Source organism: Oncorhynchus clarkii, chromosome 28 (genome assembly GCF_045791955.1).
Source record: "Oncorhynchus clarkii lewisi isolate Uvic-CL-2024 chromosome 28, UVic_Ocla_1.0, whole genome shotgun sequence".
In the NCBI taxonomy this organism is placed as follows: Eukaryota; Metazoa; Chordata; class Actinopteri; order Salmoniformes; family Salmonidae; genus Oncorhynchus; species Oncorhynchus clarkii.
The window spans coordinates 11,727,438-11,753,732 of record NC_092174.1 but is presented as its reverse complement, the minus strand read 5'-3'; the positions used below and the strand labels follow the sequence as shown (position 1 = coordinate 11,753,732).

General features: G+C 41.8%; 2 protein-coding genes and 1 pseudogene across 2 annotated transcripts; 2 read left to right on the top strand and 1 right to left on the bottom strand.

The window, feature by feature from the left end:
* Positions 1–13,521: 13,521 nt before the first annotated feature.
* Positions 13,522–15,261, bottom strand: LOC139386559 (ribosomal protein S28). Its single transcript, XM_071132209.1, has 4 exons — positions 15,207–15,261; positions 14,863–14,910; positions 14,293–14,417; positions 13,522–13,649 (listed from the first exon to the last, which is right to left on the bottom strand). The coding sequence occupies exons 1-3, from the start codon at positions 15,243–15,245 to the stop codon at positions 14,295–14,297; spliced, it is 210 nt and encodes a 69-aa protein (XP_070988310.1). The 5' UTR covers positions 15,246–15,261; the 3' UTR covers positions 13,522–13,649; positions 14,293–14,294.
* Positions 15,262–17,266: 2,005 nt separating this feature from the next.
* LOC139386706 (potassium voltage-gated channel subfamily V member 2-like) lies at positions 17,267–19,350 on the top strand (annotated as a pseudogene).
* Positions 19,351–23,962: 4,612 nt separating this feature from the next.
* On the top strand, positions 23,963–26,059 carry LOC139387584 (insulin-like 3 (Leydig cell)). Its single transcript, XM_071133925.1, has 2 exons — positions 23,963–24,149; positions 25,770–26,059. Exons 1-2 carry the CDS (start codon positions 23,963–23,965, stop codon positions 26,057–26,059), a joined length of 477 nt encoding a protein of 158 aa, XP_070990026.1.
* Positions 26,060–26,295: the final 236 nt, after the last annotated feature.

Sequence of the window (26,295 nt, the reverse complement as noted above, 5' to 3'; positions counted from 1 at the left end):
ACAAATCTCTACCCTTTGAAACATAATCACAACAGTTCTACGCAGGCAGCCTAGCTGTCTGTGGCTAAATGTTAAGTGCTAGCAATGAGTCACTGGGGAAAATAATATTGGTTACACAGTGTTCCTCCTCATTTGCCGGAGACCTGACCCCGCCACAGCAGCTGTGCTCGCTCCTCAAGCGCTGAGAGTGCCCCATGAGGGGTTAACGTTGGAGGAGTTGTCCTGCTCAAGACCTATTTAGGATGATTTGAAAGCCCTTGTCTAAGGTCTGTATTTGGATGCCTTCAGTTCTACTGTGAGACCCTTGACCATATTTGCAAAGGGTCTGCATTAGTTAAAAGTCGGCACCGGGAATAATTGCCAGATGGAAGAAGACATAACAAGCAAAAAATGGAAAGTGAAAGAAAGATGACCTTTTTGTTGTTGTTGTTGTTGTTGTAGTAAATAACAGGCGCAACCTTCTGCACTGCCAGATATGACCCTTAATCTCTAATGGAAAGAAAACATAACATGATCACTCTTTTGTAGCAGATCATTTTCCTGTTGCATCAGGAAATTCAAATGAGCCTTGTGATTACATGAAAATGAGCCGTTCTCTTTCTCTCCATGTAGGGGCAGTCGAGTCATTGGGGTCAGGACTTGCTATCAAAATCATTTTCTCTCTCGCTCGCTCAAACGCTAGGACCAGGTCCTATTATTGCAACATTCAAATGTACAAAAATCTATCTGGAATGCAGCCATACACATCAACAACCGTCGTTTTATATAGTTTAATAACACAAGATATTGTTCTCTACTATGCTACTACATACCAGTGTGGATTGTATCCTAAAATGACAAATTAACGGTCAAAATGTTATCAATCGTGGCCTGGGGTGGTCTAGCGTTTATGGCTGCTACCCTCAGTGCGCGCACATGAAGGCCTACTATGTTGCCATGGGTTAGATTCTGGCCCACTCCCTTCTGGCACAAATAACTCAATCCCCCCCTGTTTTGACTTGATTTTAGTTACACATTTCAAATATTGACAGTCCAAAGATATTTTACACCCGATCTTGATAAGAAATGACCATACCAGACACTTTTGGATAGCATAAATAGGAAATGAATCAATTTATAACATTAGGCCAACATTAGTTTCCATTCATACAGTGTCGGGTAAATTGCCACAGTAGATTTTCCGTGGTAAACAAGGAAATACTCTATTTCTATTGGGCGGAATGCTTGTCAAATAGATAGATAAACCGCCCTTAGTCCATTAAAAAAGGACTAAGATGTTCCCGATGACAATACCAACCAGAGGGCAAACATATCTCGAAAGTCTTTGGTTGCAAGCAGGAAAAAAGAGCAGTTCAAAAAGAGCCATTCGTTTGTGAACAACCCGTCACTACTCGCAACACACAGAGTGATAGACAAAGCTAACTCACCCTCAAACAACACCATTTCAACGGCAGAATTATATCTGAGAAATACTTATCTTACTCCAGAAATATATATATAATCCTTCAACATTTTCCACGAACCAGAACCCATCACTACACCAGTAAAGGCCTATTTCCAAGACCTGCAATTGTGTTTCACAACACCTGACTTCACAACAACATGGCAACGCTTGGAAGTAGGCATAATGGCAGGCTGTACAATTTCACCTCTGGCCTTCACTATGGCCATGGAAGTCATCATCAGGGCATCGAGATGGGTGGTCGGCGGTGAGAGAACTAAGGAAGGGCTCCGTCTCCCACCTATCCGAGCATACATGGATGACATGACTACACTGACGACCACTGCAGCATACACCAGACTGCTACTTGCAAAACTGCAAGATAACATCAAGTGGGCCCGGATGAAAATCAAGTCAAGCAAATCTCAAGCATCTCCATAGTCAAGGGACAGCTTAAAGATGTGAGGTTCTGCATTGGAGATGACCCGATACCAACGGTGTCTGAGCAACCCATCAAGAGCCTGGGTAGATGGTTCCAACGAAAGCCTCCGGGATAAAGATCAAGTGCAGCAAGTAAGGCAGGACATCGCCAACGGTCTTGAGAACATCAACAAGACTGGGAAGCTCAAGCTTTGGTGCCTACAGTTTGGACTTCTCCCCCGGGTAATGTGGCCACTCACCGTCTATGAGGTCCCAATAACAACAGTGGAGAAGATGGAGCGAACCATTACCTCATACGTGAAGAAATGGCTGGGTGTCTGAGTAACATCGGCCTCTATGGCAAAGGGGTCCTTGAACTACCTCTTACAAGTCTAACGGAGGAGTGCAAGTGCTCTAAAGTGAGACTTCAGATGACATTGAAGGACTCCAAAGACCAGACCATTAGCAAGGCTGCACCTCCCCTACAAACTGGACGGAAATGGACATCATCCAAGGCTGTGCAGCAAGCAACATCAGCCCTGAGACACCAAGACATTGTGGGGAATATCCAGCATGGAAGAGGAGGCTTTGGCCTGGCAGCAAGCAAACCAACGTTCCATAAGGCAACAACATCTGAACGCAAGAAGCTGGTGGTCGAAGAGGTGCGCAGACAGGAGCAGACTGCAAGAAGTGCAATGGCTATCTCTCTTGCTAAACAAGGGCAATGGACGTGGTGGGAAGGCCTGGAGAGGAGAAAGATCAACTGGAGTGAGCTTTGGCAAATGGAGGCAAGCAACATCAGCTTCATCATAAGAGCTGTTTATGATGTGCTTCCATCACCAAAAAACCTACATCAATGGTATGGCGAGGACCCGACCTGCCCCCTCAGCCCAGCTCCAGCGACTCTCAGGCATATAATGACAGGTTGCAAGATCAGCCTCTCACAAGGCCGCTACACCTGGAGGCACAATCAGGTCCTCAAGAGCCTGGCTGCAGCACTTGAGACCAAGAGGAGTGCAACCAATTCATTACCTCCAAAAACAAGCAATCCCGTTAAAACAACAACATTCATCCGGGAGGGACAGAAAAGGCCCAAGCATCCTCCTACGAAGCCAGAAATTGGACTCCTAGTCATGGCCCGGGACTGGAAGATGCTTGTCGATATTGACCAGCAACTCATTTTTCCACCTGAGATTGCTTCTACCAACCTTAGGCCAGACATGATACTCTGGTCCCCTTCACGAAAGTCTGTGTACGTCACAGAGCTCACAGTCCCGTGGGAAACCTCTGTTGAAGAGGCCTACGAGCGTAAGAAACTGCGTTACACAGAGTTGGCAGCAGACGCAACTCAGCGTGGCTGGAATGCAAAAGTCTGGCCAGTTGAAGTGGGATGCAGAGGATTCGTGGCTTCTTCCACCATCAGGTTGCTGAAAGAACTTGGAATCCATGGACAGGCTCTGCGGCAGACCGTCAGAGCAGTTTCTCAAGCAGCTGAAAGAGGCAGCCAGTGGATCTGGATCAAACGGAAGAACCCTTGCTGGGCAATAACTTCATGACCCCCCACCCCCACCTGAGAACCCAATTCAGATCCCTCCAACTTGAGGAGGGCATATGAGGTATGCGGTCAGCTGTAGGGCTGGCTCAGGGAAGAGGACGCCCCTGCCTTGCATAGTCCCATGGGAAATCTTAATTGACCTTTGATGAGGGTGTTTAGTGATTAAAGGCCGAAATACCCACTGATTTGAAGGCACACTACTGAGAATGTGTCCCAAAATGAACATCTTAACCCAGTCTAAGAAATAAACCTCCCATGCCACTCTGTCAACATCACGGCAAATCTCATGTGAGTGCATACCATCTATTGGCACAATGGACAGTTTTTAACATCTCGTCCCGTGTTTTATGATTCTGATATTACAAAAGCAGAAGGTAATTAAAGTGAAATTTACATGGGCGGATTGGCCGTCTGGCAATTCTGGCAAATTCCAGAAGGGCCGGACCATCTTATATTAGGGTGGGCCAGTCAAAACAGCTGTTTCTCTGTCATAATTGTCTATACTGACACTTAGAAGTGACAGACAGACAGACACAGACAGACAGACAGACAGAGACAGACAGACAGACAGACAGACAGACAGACAGACAGTGTGTCAGTGGGCTGTTTAATTGTAGTATTTTGATATATTTTCATGAAATTACAGCATTGTTTGTCAATCCCTAGATGAACTCTCTTGGCTATTTGACCAAACATACAATCATTCGATAATTTAACCTAATATTTCATTTTAAAAATTACATTTCCTTCCAGTAACCACTTTCTCTTGCTTTATCTTGCAGTGACCCATTTTGACTGCCAACACAACAACTGAAAGCAAAACAAGCATTTTGAAAGTTCTGATAAACATGATCATTTCTTCTCAGACCAAGTACGACCGCAATGTGGCTGATAACAGGGTAAAGCGCTGGGCCCAGTTGCTGGAATGCCAAACAAAGTGAGTCCTTGTTGTTCAGCTCCCAACTGCCTGTTATGGCGATTGAGTGGCGTTGGCTTCGGCAGCGCAGAGTACACAGTTAATCAGCTTCATCACATCAGTGTTTACTAAAGAAGGGAGGTCATAACTCTTTTTTTACCCCCCCCCCCCCCCCCATCACTCAAAAACGGGCCTAACAGCAGCAACATGCCTGACCCTGCCTCGTGGCTCCAGCATGCAGTCGCTCTTTGCACCTGCTATTTGCACTGCCACTTTGCTGAGTAGTGGGAATTGTGGTAAACTGATATACAAACAACCGGTATGCGACGTGGGGGACTGCACCTTTGAAAATAAATAGTTCTAGATTTCATTGACCAATCCCCAGTGCTATTTGTACGGGCTGGTGAAAAGCAAAAAGTCTGAAATTTTTTTTTTTTCTAGGGCTGAAGTCCCCTAGCACTCTTTCTCATTCCCACTGTGTCTTACATGGTCACACACATGTTGAGAACATACACACTCAATTCCCCATTCTTCATGTCCTTCTCATGGTCACACACACAAGTTCTCAGCTTTAGCCAGGTTGTTTACTGGTTATTGGGCTAATATAAGTTCAGAACATCTTAATGAACGACATGGCGTCAATGCAAATTAGAGTATTTGTGCCTTTTTTTATTTGTGTTTCTCTTGTCTCTTAACTTATTTAATGTGCTTTGCTTTCATGACCCCAAGCTGTGGGAACTTGGCCTCCATCTTGGAGCTTAATTAAACCTGTTGTGCTGCAATTAATGGCAGGACATGGATTCTCTGTGCTTAAGGTTGCACTGCAGTTCAGAGAACCAGTGAATGTCCGCTAGTTACCTCAGAGGCGGTTGTCTGAAGGCCTCCCTCTGTGTCCTAAGGGCCCCATTAGTAAATATGAGCACCATGACTGGGGCCACTGTCCGGGTCAAGGGCAGTAAATCAGAGGCCCCGCTTCCCCAGGAGGTTCCCTGACCCCACCACAACATGTCCTACTACACAGCATGAGGGTGACAAAGGCTCTGCCAAGTTCCAAAGATGCCTTTTCCCAAATGTCCTCTATATCCTCTATATCTATAATTTAAACAGTGACACCGACTCCAATTTTAACATTGATAGGGTGTTATTGGCACAGGATCCAATTTTAGCATTGTTGAAGCTTAATACTCCGCTGTCTGGCTTCCAAACAAGGTTATCACGATGTGTTTGGAGGAAACCTGAGGAGTAGGTTAGGTGGGCTGTCCTGAAGCCATCCTGTTTGTCGTGCCAAGTGTCTGAAGGAACCTTTTCAAAATCACCACTAACGATCTATTGGTCTGATGGAGCTAGTCTTACATAATTGAACCTCCATTAAATATATCTTTCAATTTGTACATCATGAATTTTAAGTCTGTAAGGTCTGTGATACAATTGTTAGATATAGCATAGGGTGCATAACTTTGGTTCTCTCGGGCCAGAGTGTAGGCCTGTTTTTGTTTGTTACTGCCTAATAATCAGATTGCTAGATGGGTAGCCAGTTATGTGAACTGCCATAAATCTAATTAATTGCCAAGGACAAAAGAAAACCAGCACAATACAGGAGGTTTGCACCTCTGAAATACATAGAAATTGCTTTACACATCATATACTAAGTGCACAGTAAAGATTACTATATGAGAACTTGTCTCAACAAGTACCTCAGATTCTGTTTTCATGTTTTTCTTTCCGCCTGCGGTTGGGTTGGAAACTTGGCATGGTGTTGTTGACTATGATATACCCTCGAGACAAGTCACCCTGCTGTTTTTCCCTGCTCTGTACAAGTAGAGGCCTGAAGGCCTGTGGAGAGGGAGGGAGGGAGGGAGGGAGGGAGGGAGGGAGGGAGAGAGTGAGAGAGTGAGAGAATATTAAAATTAGAATCAGCTTCCTATTTCGCAACAAAGCATCCTTCACTCATGCTTCCAATCATACCCTCGTAAAACCGGCTATCCTGCCGATCCTCGACTTCGGCGATGTCATTTACAAAATAGCCTCCAACACTCTACTCAGCAATTTGGATGCAGTCTATCACACTGCCACCCGTTTTGTCACCAAAGCCCCATATACTACCCACCACTGCGACCTGTATGCTCTCGTTAGCTGGCCCTCGCTTCACATTCGTCTCCAAACCCACTGGCTCCGGGTCGTCTATAAGTCTTTGCTAGGTAAGCCCCACCTTATCTCAGCTCACTGGTCACCATAGCAGCACCCAACCGTAGCACGCGCTCCAGCAGGTATATTTCACTGGTCACCCCCAAAGCCAATTCCTCCTTTGGCTGCCTTTCCTTCCAGTTCTCTGCTGCCAATGACTGGAACGAATTGCAAAAATCACTGAAGCTGGAGACTCATATCTCCCTCACTAACTTTATGCACCAGCTGTCAGAGCAGCTCACAGATCACTGCACCTGTACATAGCCCATCTGTAAATAGCCCATCCAACTACCTCATCCCCATACTGTTATTTATTTTTGCTCCTTTGCACCCCAGTGTCTCTCTTGCACATTCATCTTATGCACATCTATCACTCCAGTGTTTAATTGCTAAATTGAAATTATTTCACCACTATGGCCAATTTATTGCCTTGCCTCCCTTATCTTACCTCATTTGCACAAACTGTATTTATACTTTTTTCTATTGTTTTATTGACTGTATGTTTGTTTATTCCATGTGTAACTCTGTGTTGTTGTTTGTGTCGCACTGCTTTGCTTTATCTTGGCCAGGTCGCAGTTGTAAATGACAACTTGTTCTCAACTAGCCTACCTGGTTAAATAAAGGTTAAATAAAAAAAATACAAAAGTGTACACCCTACACACCCTGGTAGATGTCCTCCAAAATAATACCAAAATATATGCTTGCTTTATCGACTTCCAAAAAGCATTTGGTTCTATTTGACATACAGGACTGTTCTACAAAGTTATTGAAAGTGGTGTAGGGGGTAAAACTTATGACATAATTAAATCAATGTATACTGGTAATATGTGCAGCATCAAAATTTGCAAGAAAATAACATAATTCTTTAACCAGAGGCGGGGCCTTCGCCAGGGTTGCAATCTGAGCCCTGCACTCTTCAATATTTACAACGAATTGGCCACTATTCTAGAAAACTCCTCAGCCCCTGGTGTTAGTCTCCACAATTCAGAGATTAAATGCCTGCTCTTCACAGATGACCTATGCCTGCTGTCACCCACAGCACATGGCCTACAGCAGAGCCTGGACCTGCTAGAGCAGTACAGTGCAAAAATACTAAAATAATTATTTTTCAGAGAAGATCCAGATCTCATGGAATTATACCCAAGTTCTCAATTGGTACAAAATATATAGAGTACTGCACACACTACAATTACTTTAAAAATAAGCTCAACTGGACACCTTCATGATGCAGTGAATGAACTGAGAGAGAAAGCACTCAGGGCATTCTACGCCATTAAAAAGCAAATTCAAATTGAAATACCTATAAAGATTTGGATAAAACGAATTGAATGTGTCATTGAACCAATTCTACTTTATGGCAGCGAGGTCTGGGGTCCACTTGCAAAACAAGAGTTCACCCAGTGGGACAAACACCCCATTAAAACCCTGCATGCAGAGTTCTGTAAGAGTATCCTACATGTCCAGAGGAAAGCTACAAACAATGCATGCAGTACAGAATAAGGCCAGTATCCACTAATAATAAAAACTAAAAAAAGAGCAATTCAGTTTTGGAAACATCTAAAATACAGTGACCCCCACTCATATCATTACCAAGCCCAGCAATACCAAGAGTCCACTCATCCAGCTGGTCCTGGAGCTGAGTTCACAAACCTGTTCTACTAACACACTGAAGCCTCAGGGCCAGAACATCCAATCAATCAGAATAAACCAAATTACAACACAGTCAAAACAAAACTACATTACTTATTGGGAAACACAAAGCAAAATGCAGTGCTATCTGGCCCTAAATCGACAGTACACCGTGGCAAACTATTTGACCATGGTTACTGATCAAAACGTTAGCAAAACCTTGACAAAGTACAGGCTCAGTGAGCACAGCCTTGCCATTGAGAAGGGTAGACACAGGAAATCATGGCTCCCTGTAGAGGAAATAATGTGAAACCACTGCACCACAGCAGAACCCGAGACAGAGCTGCATTTCCTGACAAAATGACAAAAATATAAAACAATTGGAGTGTAATTTCCCCAAATTTGAAACCCTTATTCAAGGTTTCTAAGACCTCTCTGATGAGGATAGGCTACCCGTCCTGTTGGGGGAGGACTTAGAGAGCTGTGGGTTGGCAGCACACATTACTTATTATTATTAATTATGTTAATATTTGAAATGTCCAAAGTAAGCTTTGGCAATATGTACGTTGTTACGTCATGCCAAAATGCGAATTGAATTTAGAGAGAGAGAGAGAGAGAGAGAGAGAGAGAGAGAGAGAGAGAGAGAGAGAGAGAGAGAGAGAGAGAGAGAGAGAGAGAGAGAGAGAGAGAGAGAGAGAGAGAGAGAGAGAGAGAGAGAGAGAGAGAGAGAGAGAGAGAGAGAGAGAGAGAGAGAGAGAGAGAGAGAGAGAGAGAGAGAGAGAGAGAGAGAGAGAGAGAGAGAGAGAGAGAGAGAGAGAGAGAGAGAGAGAGAGAGAGAGATCAGCAGCAGGAAAAATGAGCTCCTACAAATATATGAAATGTACATTATTTATTTATTTTCAATGTACTTTACTCAAACTTTACTTTACTCAAACCAGTTTATATCAGGGCCTATACTCTTCCTATTTTGGTTTTTAAAAAACAAATCCAGAATTTCTTAAAAACATCAAGGGACAGGACATCATAATCTTACTGGAAACATGGTGTCGTGGAGACATAGATACTCAGTGTCCCTCAGGCTATAGAGAAAGTTTACTACATTCAGTGCTAAGTCCTGTAATAAGTAAATATCAAATTGGCTTTCTCCCCAACCATTGCACTACTGACCATATATGCACCTTACACACACACACAATTAATAAGCAAAATCTTTGCTTGCTTTATTGACTTTAAAAAAAGCAGCATTTGATTATATTTGGCACAAAGGGCTATGGTGGTAAGGTGTATGACCTAATAAAATGTATGTACACAGAAAACAAGTGTGCAATAAAAATCTAAAACCATAGAACATAATTCCTTTCACAACGTCGAGGTTTGAGACAAGGCTGCAGTTTGAGTCCAAATCTTTTCAACTAAATTGCTATCTGGCCCTAAACAGAGAATATGAATTGGCTGATTAGACAGAGACAGATTCTTACCAAGTACAAGCTGAGTGACCACCAATTGGCAATAGAAACCGGCAGACATAAAAATATATAAATATTCCTCACCAAGAGATTCATTATTCACAGAAATTACTACACTTATTCCAATTTTTTTCCCAGAGGAAAAACTAAAAATACTTATGGGCGAAGGAGCAATAGCTCCTCTTGCAGCCAAATTTGTATTTGCCTGCCATAGCCTGAGGGACACTGAATAATAACACCTGTAGTACTAACAGCTGTAGTACATCTGTAAAATAACAGCTGTAGTACTGACGAAATGGTGAAGATGGCAATTACATAGTTAGTTTCCATGTTTAGCTTTTTATATTTATTATATTTCTATATTGACTGTTTACCATTTTATTGTTTTTATTATTATTATTATTTACTACCATTTTATATTATTTGTTATTCTTTATACTTTTATTACAAGGTACACACAAACACACATAGAGAGAAAGACACGCACGCACGCACACACACAGACAAACAGGCAACCCTCCGGTTGCTGGCTAGCCTCTAATCGCTAGGCTACATGCTGCCCGTGTAGATGATTCAGATATGAGTGTTGTGGAGTGATGAGAAGTAAGCTGACACCTTGTTGTTTTCATCCCTTTCGGAGATGTTGTTGTTGACTAAGAAGTCTGATAAGCATTCAGCTTGGAATCTCTCCCTCTTATCAAGTGCCAGCCTGCTCTTCCTAGTCGTTCACATCGGCCGCTTTCAATGAAACTTCGCCAAGGGTGTCAAATGTGATTGAGACTAAATGTGGCTCATAGGTTATCAGCTTACCTAAGATATATTATATTTATGTCAACTGAGTTGATTACAAACTGTGACAACCCAACAACATGTTGTTTAGAGATTGATATGTATGGTAGTGTCTACTTGGCATGTTTTCCTCTGAGGTAAATATAGAATTGATAGATGTAGTTTCAATAATTGCAGATGGTTTCAATGACCAAAACGTCATTATTAAGACCCTGAGTTTTACCTGAAACTTTGGGCTCTTCTCCCGGGTCAGGTCACATGGTTAGGTTTCATTCAAGACCTTATTCATGATATGTAAACATGAAAGTGGGGTAAACTCACGCACCTTAGTCATTTTGTATGTTGAAATATTACTTCAGGAATGAAAACAATGTTTCCCCTTTGGTCTTTCATCCACCTGTCTTCTGAGAAATGACAGCTCACGATCATGCCAAACGATACCATGTGTCATTGGACCCACTCTTCGAAGTCCATGAATAGCTTGGCAAAAGTTGATCCGGTCCATTTGCAAATGTATGCCAGTGAGAGGGGCCCATAATAGTTCGGAAGTAAATCACTTTGGGTTTCAACTTACGTCTTTCTGAGTGAAAGTTGCACCAGGACGGACACAGGGTAGCTAACAGGTCATTTTGATTGTGTCGAGCAGTTGATCCACTCAACAGTCACAGTACTCTACTAGACAGCAGCAAATGCTGCTCTACGCTGTCAAGTCCTCTGCTCTGTCCTCCTTTTAACATATTTAAAATTCCCTCTTAAACAAGACACGAGCTCACATTCTGATGGATTACTTTCATAATCATCATACTTACTTACCAGAAGAGAACAAAATCACAATTGAACGAGACATACAAAAGCATTGTAGACAATGATAGGTCAGACACAAGCCATGTTTAAAGGAATTTGTGAGGCATTTGTCACAGTATCGAGAGGCATATTGATAATGTCAATCAAGCTTAATTTAGATAGCATTCATATACCATTCTGGTCTCAAAATATATACTCCACCACTATGTATTTGGACAGTGATGTCAAAATGTTTCATGAGGTGACAGTACAGAATGTCACCTTTTAAATGAGGGTATTTTCATACATAGACCTATCAAGTGGTTTCATTTCTAAAAAGTAAATCCGATACGCATGAAAAGACCCTCAAATAAAAGGTGACCGTCTCCTCTGTCACCCTACAGGATATTTTGGATTTGAGATCAAATGTACTGGAGCCACATTTAACATCACTGTCCAAATACATGTGTAGATGAGTGGAATAGGTACCACAAACAGTATGTCCATGTCCTGTAGTTGTTGGAAATAGGTAGATGGTAAGTGTTGCTGTTACAGAATAGAAAGCAATTTCACCACAAACCACACAGAGGTGTTGAAAAGGTGCACATAGCAAAGGGAATACTCACTCACTCGCTTTTCTTTTGTTATTTACGGACTTGTTTAACTTTGCCCATTGAGGCTGGAATTCAAACTTGCACCGCAGAAAAAACACTATTTAAAAAAAGAAAGTATATGTTTACACTGCTTAGTGGGTGAAACACAAAACACACTTGCATTTTGATGAAAGGGTGTATTTTTGCAGCCTTTTGCAAGTTTGCTTGAATCTGGCCCAAAATGTTGGAGACAGGGAGTTCATGAGTTCAAGTTAGTGTATCACTGTGACTGTTCATGGAACATCGGTGTAAAAATAACCCCGTGGCAGATGTCACAACCCTCTCTGTGGACTACTGAAAAGTAATGAGTTAAACTAGGAACGATGCTTCCCTCTACTGGAAATTAGCTAACTCAACATGAACTTGATATTGCATCATAACAAAAAGCCCCAACAGGGTAGTTCCATTACAATTATTTGGCAATTCATGTTGCTACAACAACCTTCAGACAAAAAAAAAAAAAAAAAAAGTCAGCTTCTGAAAAGAGAAGTTTGACAGGTAAACATTGAACAATAAAGGGTAGGCTAAACTTTGTGGAAATGAGTGAAATAAGATTTCAGCATGAAATATTTCACCTATGATTCTGGAGCAGTGAAACTCTAGATTTGGGTCTAGCTCTATAAGGCTATAACAAAACAAAAAACGAATCTGAGGAACGCCAATAGCAACACAGTAGGGAACATTGGGCACGATACTATACATAGTCATATTACACTAGTATGCAGGATCAGGAATAATCATGTTTGTAGACCAATGTTCACACAGCATCATACAGCCAGAGATGTAAGAGGAAGCGAGACATCCCACTCTCAAATATATTTTTCTGGTTCATATAATCAAAGAACAGACCCCACTACTGTCACATTGGTCTACGGGAAAACCACCCCTTAAGCAGACTAACCATATTCCCCCCCAGTGGTAAAGATGTCACTTATCCATCTTTGATTCATGCCTCCCTTACCTACAGTAAACCCTGATCTGATAAAAGAATAGAATTATCACGGAACCCGTGCTCTCAAATTATGCCAAATATTTGTCAGGCTACAAAACCAAATCCAAACAAAAGGGAAAAACATTCCATCTCTTAATATTTCAATTGAATGAAGAAAAAAAAAAAAAAAACTGTAGTGGCATTGTTTAGGCCTACATATAAACTAGTCCTAAGTACAGGCTGAAACCCACCCTTAGCCCTCCTACCCACCCACGTGGATCTGAAACTATTGGTTAGGCGTAAGCAATATAGTGAAAATCCCACCCAGTCTAGCCAATCCTTTCAAATCTACAGAAGTGCACAGGGGGGACCCATGGCTCAATTTAAAATTCAGCAAATGTAGGTGAGCATTCCAAATACTGTACATTAGCAGCACACCATTTAGTTCCAGTGATGACCGAATCAGTACGCTGCTGCTACTTCGTCCCCTTGTACAGTAAGTACATTTCTGTATGCTGCTCTTCTGACAAAAGGAGAGCAATCATTCAAATCGAACCTGTTAAGGTTTTACTTCAGCACCTGCACACATTTTGCAGTAAGTGGGAATTGTATGTTCAAAATAGGATCATCAATGCGACAGGTGGCATCCATACCATATTCAAGGACAAAGTGTACTTTAAAATAAACTATCATTAGTTAACTTTGGTTCACAATGTCTACACACATTGGTCATTGAATAGGAAAAACACAAATCTTCACCTTGAACAACAAATTTTTATTTTTTCTTAAACTGCACAAGTGAGATGTGGGGCCATTGCAGATGAACTGATGGGGTGTCTGCACCCCAGGCGTTGGTTTGGCATCTCACAACTTCGCCGGGCACTGCAACGAAAGATGTGGGAATTAATCAAATGTATGCGCATACCATTTTTTTAACAGCAAAATAACAGACCCAAGGACATAATTTTAACAGACACCTACATCTCCCTGGGATGACATACAAGTGGATGTAGTGCCTAATGACTTCCCAGTCCACCAACAATTATTTACCGTATACCCTAAAGTAATACTTTTATAGAGGTCGTGGTAAATAGTTTTGACTTCCCTTGAGGGCCATTGATAGCAACATTGGTTTATAGTTCCCTTGGATTGTCACACCAAAAGCTACTTCAGGAATCCTGTAGGATTGCAATTCCAGCCCTACTGCGACACACCTGATTCATCTAAACTGCTCTTCACAACCAAGCTTAATTGAATCAGGCTGAAGCAAAAACATGCCCACCCAACTGCTGTCTAGGAGTACACATGACTGACCTAATATATATCAGGGCTCTCCAACCCTGTTCCTGGAGAACTACCATCCTGTATGTTCACTCCAACCCTAGCACACCTGATTTGAATAATTAGCTGGTTGATATGCTGGCAGGTGAGTTACAACTGGGGTTGAGTGAACCTACAGGACTATAGCTCTCCAGGAACAGGGTTGGAGAGCCATGCTTTACATGGACAATAGTATGGCACACACCTTTATCGCAGCCTTCTGGCTTCCCTTTCAGACTCCAGAAGTGTCAGCACATCACCCTCTCTGACTGGCCCCTTCACATTCCTGATGATCGACCGGTTGCTGTCATCCATGAACTCCACACGGACCTGAAAGAGACAAGACATGGTACATTAGAACATGCAACAGCCACACACTACACTGTTTACAGATTCCACAACACAGAACCAAGGACCTAAATAATACATCTGATCACACCAGGTGTTTAAACTAGTGCATTTCTATAAATAAATTGCATTTCAATGTAGTGACAGTTGGGATACACATGTCATTGATTAACTACCTACTTTGTTTTACCATGACATGTTAGTTGGCTAATTTAGTGACCTTTTGCCACAACCAATCTTGCTAGCTATGCAGGATACACTTACACATTAGCATGTGGTATAGCCAGAAGAACAGACGTGGACTCAAGGACTATTAGGTAGTGCACAATACATAACCATTAGCAAGTTAATATTGCTAACCATCGACATTGATGAACTAATTGGCTATCAAGTTAACTAATACTACTAGCGTTTCAGTAACACATACCTGGGTACACTGTCCCTGGGAACCAGTTCTCCCGAGCACCTTGGTGACCTGGAGAAGCGTAAAACGGTTAGTCAGCCAACTACACATCTGAGGTAACGTGGGACGTAAGAGTGCCTGTTTTTCAGCTAAATTACCTAGCGAGTGTTAAGCTAGATAAATTAATGGTTGCTGTAATGTAGCACTTCTAGCACGCGCAGCTCACCAAGCATTGAGGCTCCGTTCAAGTATAAACTTGGCAGGAACTTTTTTTTTTAATTAAAATGAGCTCAAATGAAACACTGGGTATTTACGAATGTACACATTAATATATTGAAAGTCTCTTAAATATGATTGCGTTTTCTTACTCTTGCAAGCTTAATCGGCTGCACGCGGCTGGCATCCATATTGTCAGGTTGACTGGAAAGGAAGTCACGTGGTGAGAGTACTGTATATATTCAAACTGTAATCCAAAATATTTTCAACTTTTAATACATTTAGGCACTTTATAATTGTATTATTTCATATTAGGTATGATATGCGTTTAAAAAATACATCTCCCTGGATTAAAAATATAGTATATTTAAAATAAATGTACATTTCCGGTTCCGGTTCGGTATTGTGGTTCATTCACTCCATGAAATAGGCGGATGGGGGGGATGAATAATCAGTATAATGCCTTTGATTTCTAATTATAGTTGCATAAAAATATATATTATTTTATAGGTATATTTTAATCGCAAAGACAAAGCCTGATTAACTAATCGAAGCAGTGTGGAGTCTTACACCAATATAAAGTTGAATCTCGAAGGACTAGACAAAACAAATGCACTTGTAATGGCACTTACAAATATAGTCAATCAATAAAATGTGTATATCAATGAAAATTTGAAGGGTATTTTTTTATTTACATATTTTTTAAATGAACCTTTATTTAACTAGGCAAGTCAGTTATGAACAAATTCTTATTCACAATAAAGCAAAAGGCAAAAGGCCTGTGGGGACAGCGGCTGGGATTAAAAATACAAAATAAAAATATAGGACAAAACACACATCACGACAAGAGAGACAACACTACATAAAGTGAGACCTAAGACAACAACATAGCATGGGGGCAACACAACATGGTAGCAGCACAAAACATGGTACAAACACTATTGGGCAAAGACAACGGCAAGAAGGTAGAGACAACAATACATCAGGCAAAGCAGCCACAACTGTCAGTACGTGTCCATGATTGAGTCTTTGAATGAAGAGATTGAGGTAAAACTGTCCAGTTGAGTCTTTTTTTGCAGCTCGCTCCAGTCGCTAGCTGCAGCGAACTGAAAAGAGTAGCGACCCAGGGATGTGTGTGCCTTGGGGACCTTTAACCAAATGTGACTGACAGAACGGGTGTTGTATGTGGAGGATGAGGGCTGCAGTAGGTATCAGATAGGGCGGAGCAAGGCCTAAGAGTGTTTATAAACAAGCATCAACCAGTGGGTCTTGCGACGGGTATACAGAGATGACCAGTTTACAGAGGAGTATAGAGTGCAGTGATGTGTCCTATAAGGAGCATTGGTGGCAAAACTGATGGCCGAATGGTAAAGAACATCTAGCCGCTGGAGAGCACCCTTGCCTGCCGATGTATAAATTACGTCTCCATAATCTAGCATGGGTAGGATGGTCATCTGAATCAGGGTTAGTTTGTCAGCTGGGGTGAAAGAGGAGTGATTACGATAGAGGAAACCAAGTCTAGATTTAACCTTAGCTGCAGCTTTGATATCTGCTGAGAGAAGGACAGTGTACAGTCTAGCAATACTCCCAAGTACTTGTATGAGGTGACTACCTCAAGCTCTAAACCCTCAGAGGTAGTAATCACAATGGTTCGGAGAGGGGCATTCTTCTTACCAAACCACATGACCTTTGTTTTGGAGGTGTTCAGAACAAGGTTAAGGGCATTTACATTGTTTAGTAACATTGGAGTAAAACAAGCTTATATTTTGGGGTTGAACTATGCTCCCGAGGCATTTATAAGTTATGTTCTTCAAGAAACAATGGGTACATATCATTAATTTATTAGGTCCAAAAATGGATGTAGTAACAGCAGATTGCTACTTTAATGTAGAAATACTGTCTATAGGCCAGTGGAAATAAGGGGGAATTGATCTGCACGATAAAATTGCAATCCAATGGTATTAACGTGAAATGATGGAGGTTGGAATGAATGCATAGATATGAAGGTATACGTGAGGTTGTTTACTGTGATTCCTTTTTGTCCAGTTTGAACTGCATGTACCTGTAAGCCTTTAAATTAATAGCCCTGTCACAAATGAACGACTGCTGCCTCTGCTCTGCATTTCCCTCCTCCCAGCACCAAATCCTTAAATCACAACACTAATCCTCACGGACAGTATTTTTAACTTCTGTTAGGATAGAAAGAACAGCAATGGAATTAGAGAATCAGTGAGGAGGATGAATCCCCAACTCATGCTCCAGATCTTCTTGCACGTCCAATCAAATGCGGTATAGCTTTTCCTCTCCCTGCTGAATTTGTAAGAAAAGGATGAAGAAAATCTTCCTTTTGTTGTTCTTCGTTTCGTGGAATGGAAAACGTGTGGGATATTGGATTTGCTGGTAATGTCTTTCTTTAATGACTTAACTTTCACTGGGTGAGCAAGATTTATTTTCTTCTCATACATTTCCAATGGAACAACCTTCAAGAAACCCTTGCCACTTAAAAAAGTGGGGGGTTCCGCAAGGCCCTCTGGGACCTGATGGAGAACTCTTACTCCTCATTAGTGGCTAAGGGCTTTGCCATGTTCTCCAGCCTTTTCGTCCTCATCTCCATTGTGGCGATGACCCTCAACACGGTGAGGAAGTACACCATCTACGGCAAGACTTACATGGAGTGTGTGGAGATCGTCTCCATCGTATTCTTCTCCTTTGAGTACTTCTTGAGGCTGCACACCACCTGTGACATCAAACACTTTGTGAAAAGTGCTCTAAACTTTGTGGACCTTTTGGCTGTCTTGCCCTATTTCATCCAGATTATTTTTGAGATTTTCACAGACGTAAATGATGCCAGTGCCCCAAGGACCTGAAGACCATGGCCCGGGTCAGCAAGGTTAGCAAGGTGCTCAAGGTGGTCAAGCTCCAGCGCATCTTCTGCATCCTCAAGCTGGCCAAGCATTCAACGGGCATGCGGGCGTTTGGATTCACCATCCGGCAGTGCTCAGAGCAGGTGTGCTGCCTTTTCCTGTTCATTATCCTGGGCATCTTCACCTTCTCGGCCCTCATGCACACTGTGGAGCTGGACCAGCCAGGCACCCCCTTCAGCAGCATAACTGACGCTTGGTTGTGGGCCGCTGTGAGTAAACAACTCCATCTTCTTTATGTTTTGTCTTCTGTACAATATGCTCTACATTTCAGTTCTTCTCCTGTGGTATGCCACTTCTATTTTAGCAACATACACTACATGACCAAAAGTATGTGGACACGTCAAAAATCTCATTTCAAAATCATGGGAATTAATATGGAGCTGGTCCCCCTTTTGCTGCTATAACAGCTTCCACTCTTCTGGGAAGGCTTTCCACTAGATGTTGGAACATTGCTGCGGGGACTTGCTTCCATTCAGCCAAAAGAGCATTGGTGAGGTGGGCACTGATGTTGGGCGAATAGGCCTGGCTCACAGTCGATGTTCCAATTCATCCCAAAGGTGTTTGATGTGGTTGAAGTCAGGGCTCTGTGCATGCCAGTCAAGTTCTTCCACACCATTTCTGTATGGACCTCGCTTTGTGGACGAGGGCATTCTCATGCTGAAACAGGAAAGGGCCTTCCCCAAAATGTTGCCACAAAGTTGGAAGCACAGAATAGTCTAGAATGTCATTGCATGCTGTAGAGTTAAGATTTCGCTTCACTGGAACTAAGGGGCCTAGCCCGAACCACGAAAAACAACCCCAGACCATTATTTCTCCTCTACCAAACGTTATAGTTGGCACTATGCATTGGGGAAGGTAGCGTTCTCTTGCGTTGGCCACCAAACCAAACAATGCACTGCTCGACTGAGTGACCTTACAGATATTTGTATGTGTGAGGTACAGAGATAAGGTAATCATTCAAAAATCATGTTAAACTCTATTTCTGCACACATAGTGAGTCTATGCAACTTATTATGTGACTTGTTAAGCACATTTTTATTCCTGAACTTATATACGCTTGGGGATGAATACTTATTGACTCAAAAACATAATTCCACTTTGAGATTATGGGGTATTATGTGTAAACCAGTGACACAAAATCTCAATTTACTCCATTTTAAATTCAGGCTGTGACACAACAAAAATGTGGTAAAAGTCAAGTGGGGTGAATACTTTCTGAAGGCACTGGATACACTGTAGTACTGTATATAGGACTCAATTGCAATAAATAGACTATGCAATGGTTGCAAAGAATAAAAGTTATTTCATCTCAACTGTTGCTTTTCTCGTTCAGCATGTTGAATGTCTCACATCCGCACAGACTGCCGGCTAGGAATGTAGTGTTTTAATTCTTAAAAGTCTAAGATGTTGAGGGAGGGGGTGCTAAGCTGACATATGGAATTGTTTAAGATAGTATGACCATGTATCATTTAGCATTTTTGTTATATATAGTACCAGTCAAAAGTTTGGACACACCTACTCATTCCAGGGTTTTTCTTGATTTTTACTATTTTCTACATTGTAGAATAATAGTGAAGACAACAATATGAAATAGCACATATGGAATCATGTAGTAAATAAATGTTTGAAATTCTTCAAAGTAGCCACCTTGCCTTGATGACATTCTCTCAACCAGCTTCATGAGGTAGTCACCTGGAATGCATTTCAATTAACAGGTGTGCCTTGTTAAAAGTTAATTTGTGGATTTTTTTGTGTTGTGACAAGGTAGGGTTGGTATACAGAAGAGGGCTCTATTTGATAAAAGACGTAACAGACACATCTCAACATCAACTGTTCAGAGGAGACTGCGTGAATCAGGCCTTCATGGTCGAATTGCAGCAAAGAAACCACTACTAAAGTACACCAATAAGAAGAATAGACTTGCTTGGGCCAAGAAACACGAACAATGGACATTAGACCGGTGGAAATCTGTCCTTTGGTCTGATGAGTCCAAATTTGAGATTTTTGGTTCCAACCACTGTGTTTTTCTGAGATGCAGAGTAGGTGAATAGCTGATCTCCGCATGTATGGTTCCCACTATGAAGCATGGAGGAGGAGGTGTGATGGTGTAGAGGTGCTTTGCTGTTGACACTGTCTGTGATTTATTTAGAATTCAAGGCACAGTTAACCAGCATGGCTACCTACCACAGCATGCTGCAGTGATACGCCACCCCATCTGGTTAGTAGGACTATCATTTGTTTTCCCACAGGACAATGAACCAAAACACACCTCCAGGCTGTCTAAGGGCTGGAGTGCTGCATCAGATGACCTGGTCTCCATCTGGCCTCCACAATCACCTGACCTCAACCCAAATGAATGAAGAAAAAGCAGCCAAAGTGCTCAGCATATGTGGGAACTCCATCAAGACTGTTGGAAAATAATTCCTCATGAAGCTGGTTGAGAGAATGCCAAGAGTGTGCAAAGCTGTCATCAAGGAAAATGATGGCTACTTTGAAGAAGCTCAAATCTCAAATATATTTAGAATTTTTTAAAACACTTTTTTGGTTACTACATGATTCCATATGTGCTATTTCATAATTTTTCGACAATGTAGAAAAGAGTAAAACATAAAGAATAACCCTTGAATGAGTAGATGTGTCCTAACTTTTGACTGGTACTGTATACAATCTATTATATATTTTGTACACATATTTAACCAATGTTTGGGGTAGGTACAAAACTACCATCATACCTTCATTCATTTAAAAAAAAAAACGGTACCGCTTTCCATAGAGGGATAATAGTTTGTAGGTCAAACCGTTCTGATGCTACAGACGTTTTCGTGAGTAGACTGATGTCCGAGATGTCTCATGGTCTGACAAACGCTGCTCTAGCTCTGACACCTTACCCAGCATACCTCTAGCTTTAACTGACATATTTTTATGGGGATTTTTTAGTTATGTAACTTAGATTGTGCGTCAATCGACTCTAGGGGGTTAACTATAAAATGTTACCACAACCAGTTAATCAGTGATAAAGTGGAAGGATGAACTGCAAAAAACAACTGCACATCTGTGTGGGAAATAATAATACATGTTTGATTTAAATAACAATCAAAACAACTTTCTGCTCTACATTGGTAAAACGTATTTGACAATATTTAAATCTATATTCAAGGTTGAAATGTGTGTCTCACACAACTACAGACAGAATATTAAGCTAAAAGTGAAAAATTGAAACGTTGTGCTGTCACGACCTCTACAGAAGGTAACTCCTCTCCCTGTTCGGGCGGCGCTCGGAGGTCGGTGTCGCCGGTTTACTAGCCGCCACCGATCCCTTTTCTGTTTGTTTTGTCTGTGATTCTTTTCCCACCTGGTTTAATTTGCGTTTATTTCTGTGTGTATATAGGGTACCTGTTGCCTGCCTTAGTTCGTGCGGGATTAGATTTGTGTGTATTGCGCTCGATTGTATTTGATGTTTGTTGTTTTCACTATTACGCACGTGTATGTAAAGTGTCGGAACTGTGTTTGTTCCTCCGTGTGTTTGCACGAGTTTCTGAGTATTCGAGAGCGTAGTTTTTGTATTTTCGTCTGTGTTCTTTTGGTATTGGTGGACTATATTATTAAATACGCTACTCAGACATCCCTGCTCTCCTGCGCCTGACTCCTACACCTCTCACCGAGACGCACGTTATCACATGTGCGCTCTCTGATATGACATTAATTGAAATCATAATCATTTCAGATATAATAGAATGTGATTGATAAAGAAAAGCTTATTTCACTTTCCCAGCTGTCCACCTTGACAATTCCCCGTCAGAAGAAGCGTAGGTTGATTTTGGCAATCATGCGCTTCACTCTGAAATGTCCAAGATGCATCTCGGTCAGCACAGCCTCCTTCTCCTCCTTAGTAAAAAAAACACCTTCCTGTGTGGCTGGCCATCCTTCCCTTGCAGGTACATGATTGCCTAACAAGTTGGAAGAGAAGAGTTGTTGAAATACTCAAGTCTCAGTACATTTGCACTGCTGTCTTTCTTTGTCTCTCTCTCTCTCTCTCTTCATCTCTCTCTGTCTCTCTTCCACTCTCTTCCCACCTCTCTCTCCTTCTCTCCCTTTCTTTCTCACCCCCTCGCCTCAGCAGCCTCCACTGAACTATATGTATAGCTAACAACATATAGATGACCAACTAACTAGATGGAAAATGGTTGTGCATAGCTTAATCTGTCCAATTATCTAATAGATGTTAACTGCTTGTGAATTGCTCTGAATGTTGCGCCTCTTGTCGAGATCAGTGGTGCCTTCATAGTACTTCACCTGGTTGGAAAGATACAAGAAAATCTCTTCGAGGGATGCCATTGAAGTGCAAGCCACATACAAACAGAAAGCTACAATAACAGTTACAGTAGCTAGCTAATGTTAGCTAAATAAAACTGTCTGGCTAGCTGGTCGACTAGGCAGGCTGAGGTAAATAAGTACAGTAGCTAGCAACGTCAATCTATTGTCATGAATCTTGCCCTGGAATGACAACTGAAAAAATTCTGCTAGATGGCCAATTTGCAAATTCAAAATTGACTATATTGTAAAAATTAATGAAAACAAAAATGAGCTGTTTTGGTCTTAATTTAAGGTTAGGGTTATGCATTAGGGTAAGCAGTGTGGTTAAGGTTAGGTTTAAAATCTGATTTTATGACTTTGTGGCTGTGCCAGCTAGTGACTAGTCTGCAGAGCTGCCTCCAGATCAAGATTCATGACGAAAAATGCCAACCTGCATGTTCAACATCAATTAAAGCGAGAAGCCAGTCGCCTGGCGGTGTCTTCTAGCGTCAACCTGGAGCCAAGTAGGGAAAGACAGGGAATGCACCCAAGGCTACACACACACACACACACACACACACACACACACTGAAAGGAGTCCGTGCGACGGCTGTGACTCCACCATGGGACTCCTTGATATTGCCATTCTAGATATGATGCACTTTGAATTTTATTGTCTGCATATTTTATTTTAAGGCGAACAAAACAAGATGTAACTGAAGCTCAATGCCAAGTACCGCATAATGTCCGTATTCAACAAATGTTTGAAATATGAAGCTGTGGTATGAATGCGCATGGTAAGTCATTATCCTTGACTTTGTTTTGCACCTGCATCCTGATTTTATTAGCTCCCCTTCTTCTAGATAAGTCCAGACACATAGTCACAGTTGGTAAATAACACTTCTCAAAGAAAATATGCAAACTAATCACAGAGAATACATACACATATCAACATTTTCAAATAATAAAAAATAAAAAGTCCCTAAATGTGAAGATTTACGGAGTAAGTTATGCGCCAAGTTTTTTCACAGTAGAGGCTCATCAGGGTTAGATAATGAAATATTTCATAATGGTAGGATACAACACAGCAACTTCATTGTCCATGTGTTACAGAGAACAATGGAAATGAGTCTTCCACCCACTCCCTTTTTCTCAGCGCCTGGCCCAGGATTCAAACCAGCCACAGGTCCAACTCCTTAGCCACTGGGCTACCTATAACAAAAATCAGATTTATTATCCATCAGGTCAATATATATATCACCCTATTATTTTGGGGCCATAAGAGCCTTTTCTTGAATATGAGTAAACTTAATCTTTATAATGAAAAAGAAAAACAATTTCAGATCACCTGGAAGTATTCATTTTCCTATACTTGCACCACTAACCTCAGTTCATAAACTCCATGCTATAGATCACCATTTGACATGTATTTATCTCAAATGAGAGTTCCAGCCTTGAGGGGAACTCTCTTTGACATGTAGTGATCTCAAGATCAGGACATCCTTTTCCTTGGCCAAGGGCGAATGGCTCCTTATGAGAATCCCGGGCCTGGCATAGACAGCAGGGCACTATATAAGGCTCTAGGAAGCTCTCACAAGCTACACATCACATCCCTCCTCATCGTACCATACCTGCTGCATCGATTTGCTGTTTGTGTGATTTACTTGGGCGCAAACATCCTCATCAACATCATGGATGCTAAGTGTCTTGTGTCTCTTGTGGTAGTTCTCATGGTTGGGGTGTATGGGACCCACGGGCAGGATGCCAGGGTGAAGCTGTGTGGGAGAGAGTTTATCCGTATGGTAGTCACATCGTGTGGGAGCTCCAGACTGAGGCGCTCCACTCCGGAGCTTGGACAACACCCCGTCAACCACCACAGTGAGTACAACTCTCAAGGACCTAATAGCTTGTTTTCATACGTTTATTATGCTGCTGTTTGTGCTGGAGTTCAGTTTAGTTGAATCCGAAAGGCATACATGTATTTTTTTATACTGAAACGCATCCAACTGGGTACACACGGGTTGAATCAACATTGTTTCCACGTCATTTCAAAGAATGACGTGGGATAGACATTCAATTGACGTCTGTGCCCAGTGGGACGAGAATGGAGGTTGGAGGTAAATGGAATCCTCTTCTCAAACAAGCTGACATCCAAAGCACGAAGTATATGAGGATGGAGTTGGAGAACCCCTCCCGAGAACCCTTACGGGAGTTGTTGAATTGAGCATTTTTCAATCACCTGGAACAGAGCCATAATCATCATAATTTTTTCTGCATAGGTTATCTCAGCATATCTTCTTCACCTGTCCCAGTGTCATTTTAATGAGGGTGTCCTTCTGACTGTAAATCACACATCTCAATATACAGCAATAACATGCCTAATATATTACATACAAATTACAAAACAGTACATGGGATCATAACACATATCATCAATACAGGCACATATCATGGAGTCATAATTAATACAATAATATCATGATATTTAAACACTTAGCGTGCCAGATTACATTTAAAACAAGCATTTTTTCTGCATATCTAAGCTTACCTCTTGAGCTGTCTGTATCCTCCTGACTGGTGGTTCTTTTTTTCAAGAAACTAAATATGTTTACTCTGTATCTCTGCAAAATCTGGTTAAATGATTTAAAGGAATGTGAGTCTTAATCAGTACATTTAGTAATTGGTTGCTAAAGTCTAGCAACCTTCCAGCAGATAGCTAAGATAGTTAGACAATCTACTCTAATTTGATTGATAGCCTGAAATGGCTTGTTAGCTAGTTAGAAGGTCGGGAGATTGGGAACCCATCTGGCTAGCTAGCTAAAGCCAACTTTATAAAATTGCTAGGTGGTAGCATTTCAGAGAAACAAATAAACATTTTTGTTTTATTTATTCATCAAGAAGGAATGAATAGGCTACATAGCTTGATCAAATTTATTTACAAACATACCTCCTGTGCTGCCCATCACTGACTACTAAAATCAAATCAAACCCTGTGTGTCACTCTTAACTCTTTTTCTTGCTCTGTGGTGCACCTTCGAAGTAACCACTTACTAGGGAGAGTAGGGGGTTCCAGCCAGAGTGCCCCCTCCGCAAAATACCACTGACAGATATTTTTATAAACCATTTTGATAACACTTGGGCTTAGAAATTAAGTTTAGTAACTAATTTAACATCTACAAAATGTCAAAACAGGACAAATCCTGAGTGGCGCAGTAGTCTAAGTATCTCAGTGCTGGAGGCATCACTACAGACCCTGGTTCCATTCCAGGCTGTATCACAACCGGTCGTGATTGCGAGTCCCGGGTTTAGCAGGAGTAGGCTGCATTGTAACTAAGAATGTATTCTTAACAGACTTGCCCAGTTAAATAAATGTTAAATAAAAATAACAAATTCAATTCTAAGGGGGCATGTGCTCTTGTGCCCCCTATAGGCATGACACCTCTGCTGACATCTGCCTACATTGTGAATGATGCCTAATTCTGTTTTTTCCTTCTACAGGGGTAATTCTGGATTGGCTGAACAGCAATCAGTTTTCCAACCTGAGGACTTCAGAGACTGGTGAAGATGTGGTGACACAGCAAGATGACCAGGACTCCACAGAGAGTATGACAGAAGACCAGCAGACCCATCCAGGGTTTCCCAGCACACCGCAGGTCCAGGGGGACATGGAGCCTTCAACCGTCCCTCTGGGGTACACCGTGTCCTCCCGTACCCGCCGAGACGTGGGGCCTGCTGGGGTGTGCTGCCGATCCGGCTGCACCATGAGCGAGCTGGTCCAGTATTGCTAAGCTAAAGCTAATGGTAGGCTAATGCTAGGCAAGAATAACATTTCACAAGGAATTGTTGGTCAGCCATTGCTTGGTTAGCCATTGGAATGACGGAATAGGTTAAAATCAGGTTTATTTACATTGGTTGGGATGTTTGAAGGGCCATTTTGCAGTTGCCAAACCTTTGCATTAGAGCTAATGCAGTTAGTTCTACAAAAATGTTCATGTTTTCTTGATATCATGAATTGTGTGTTAAT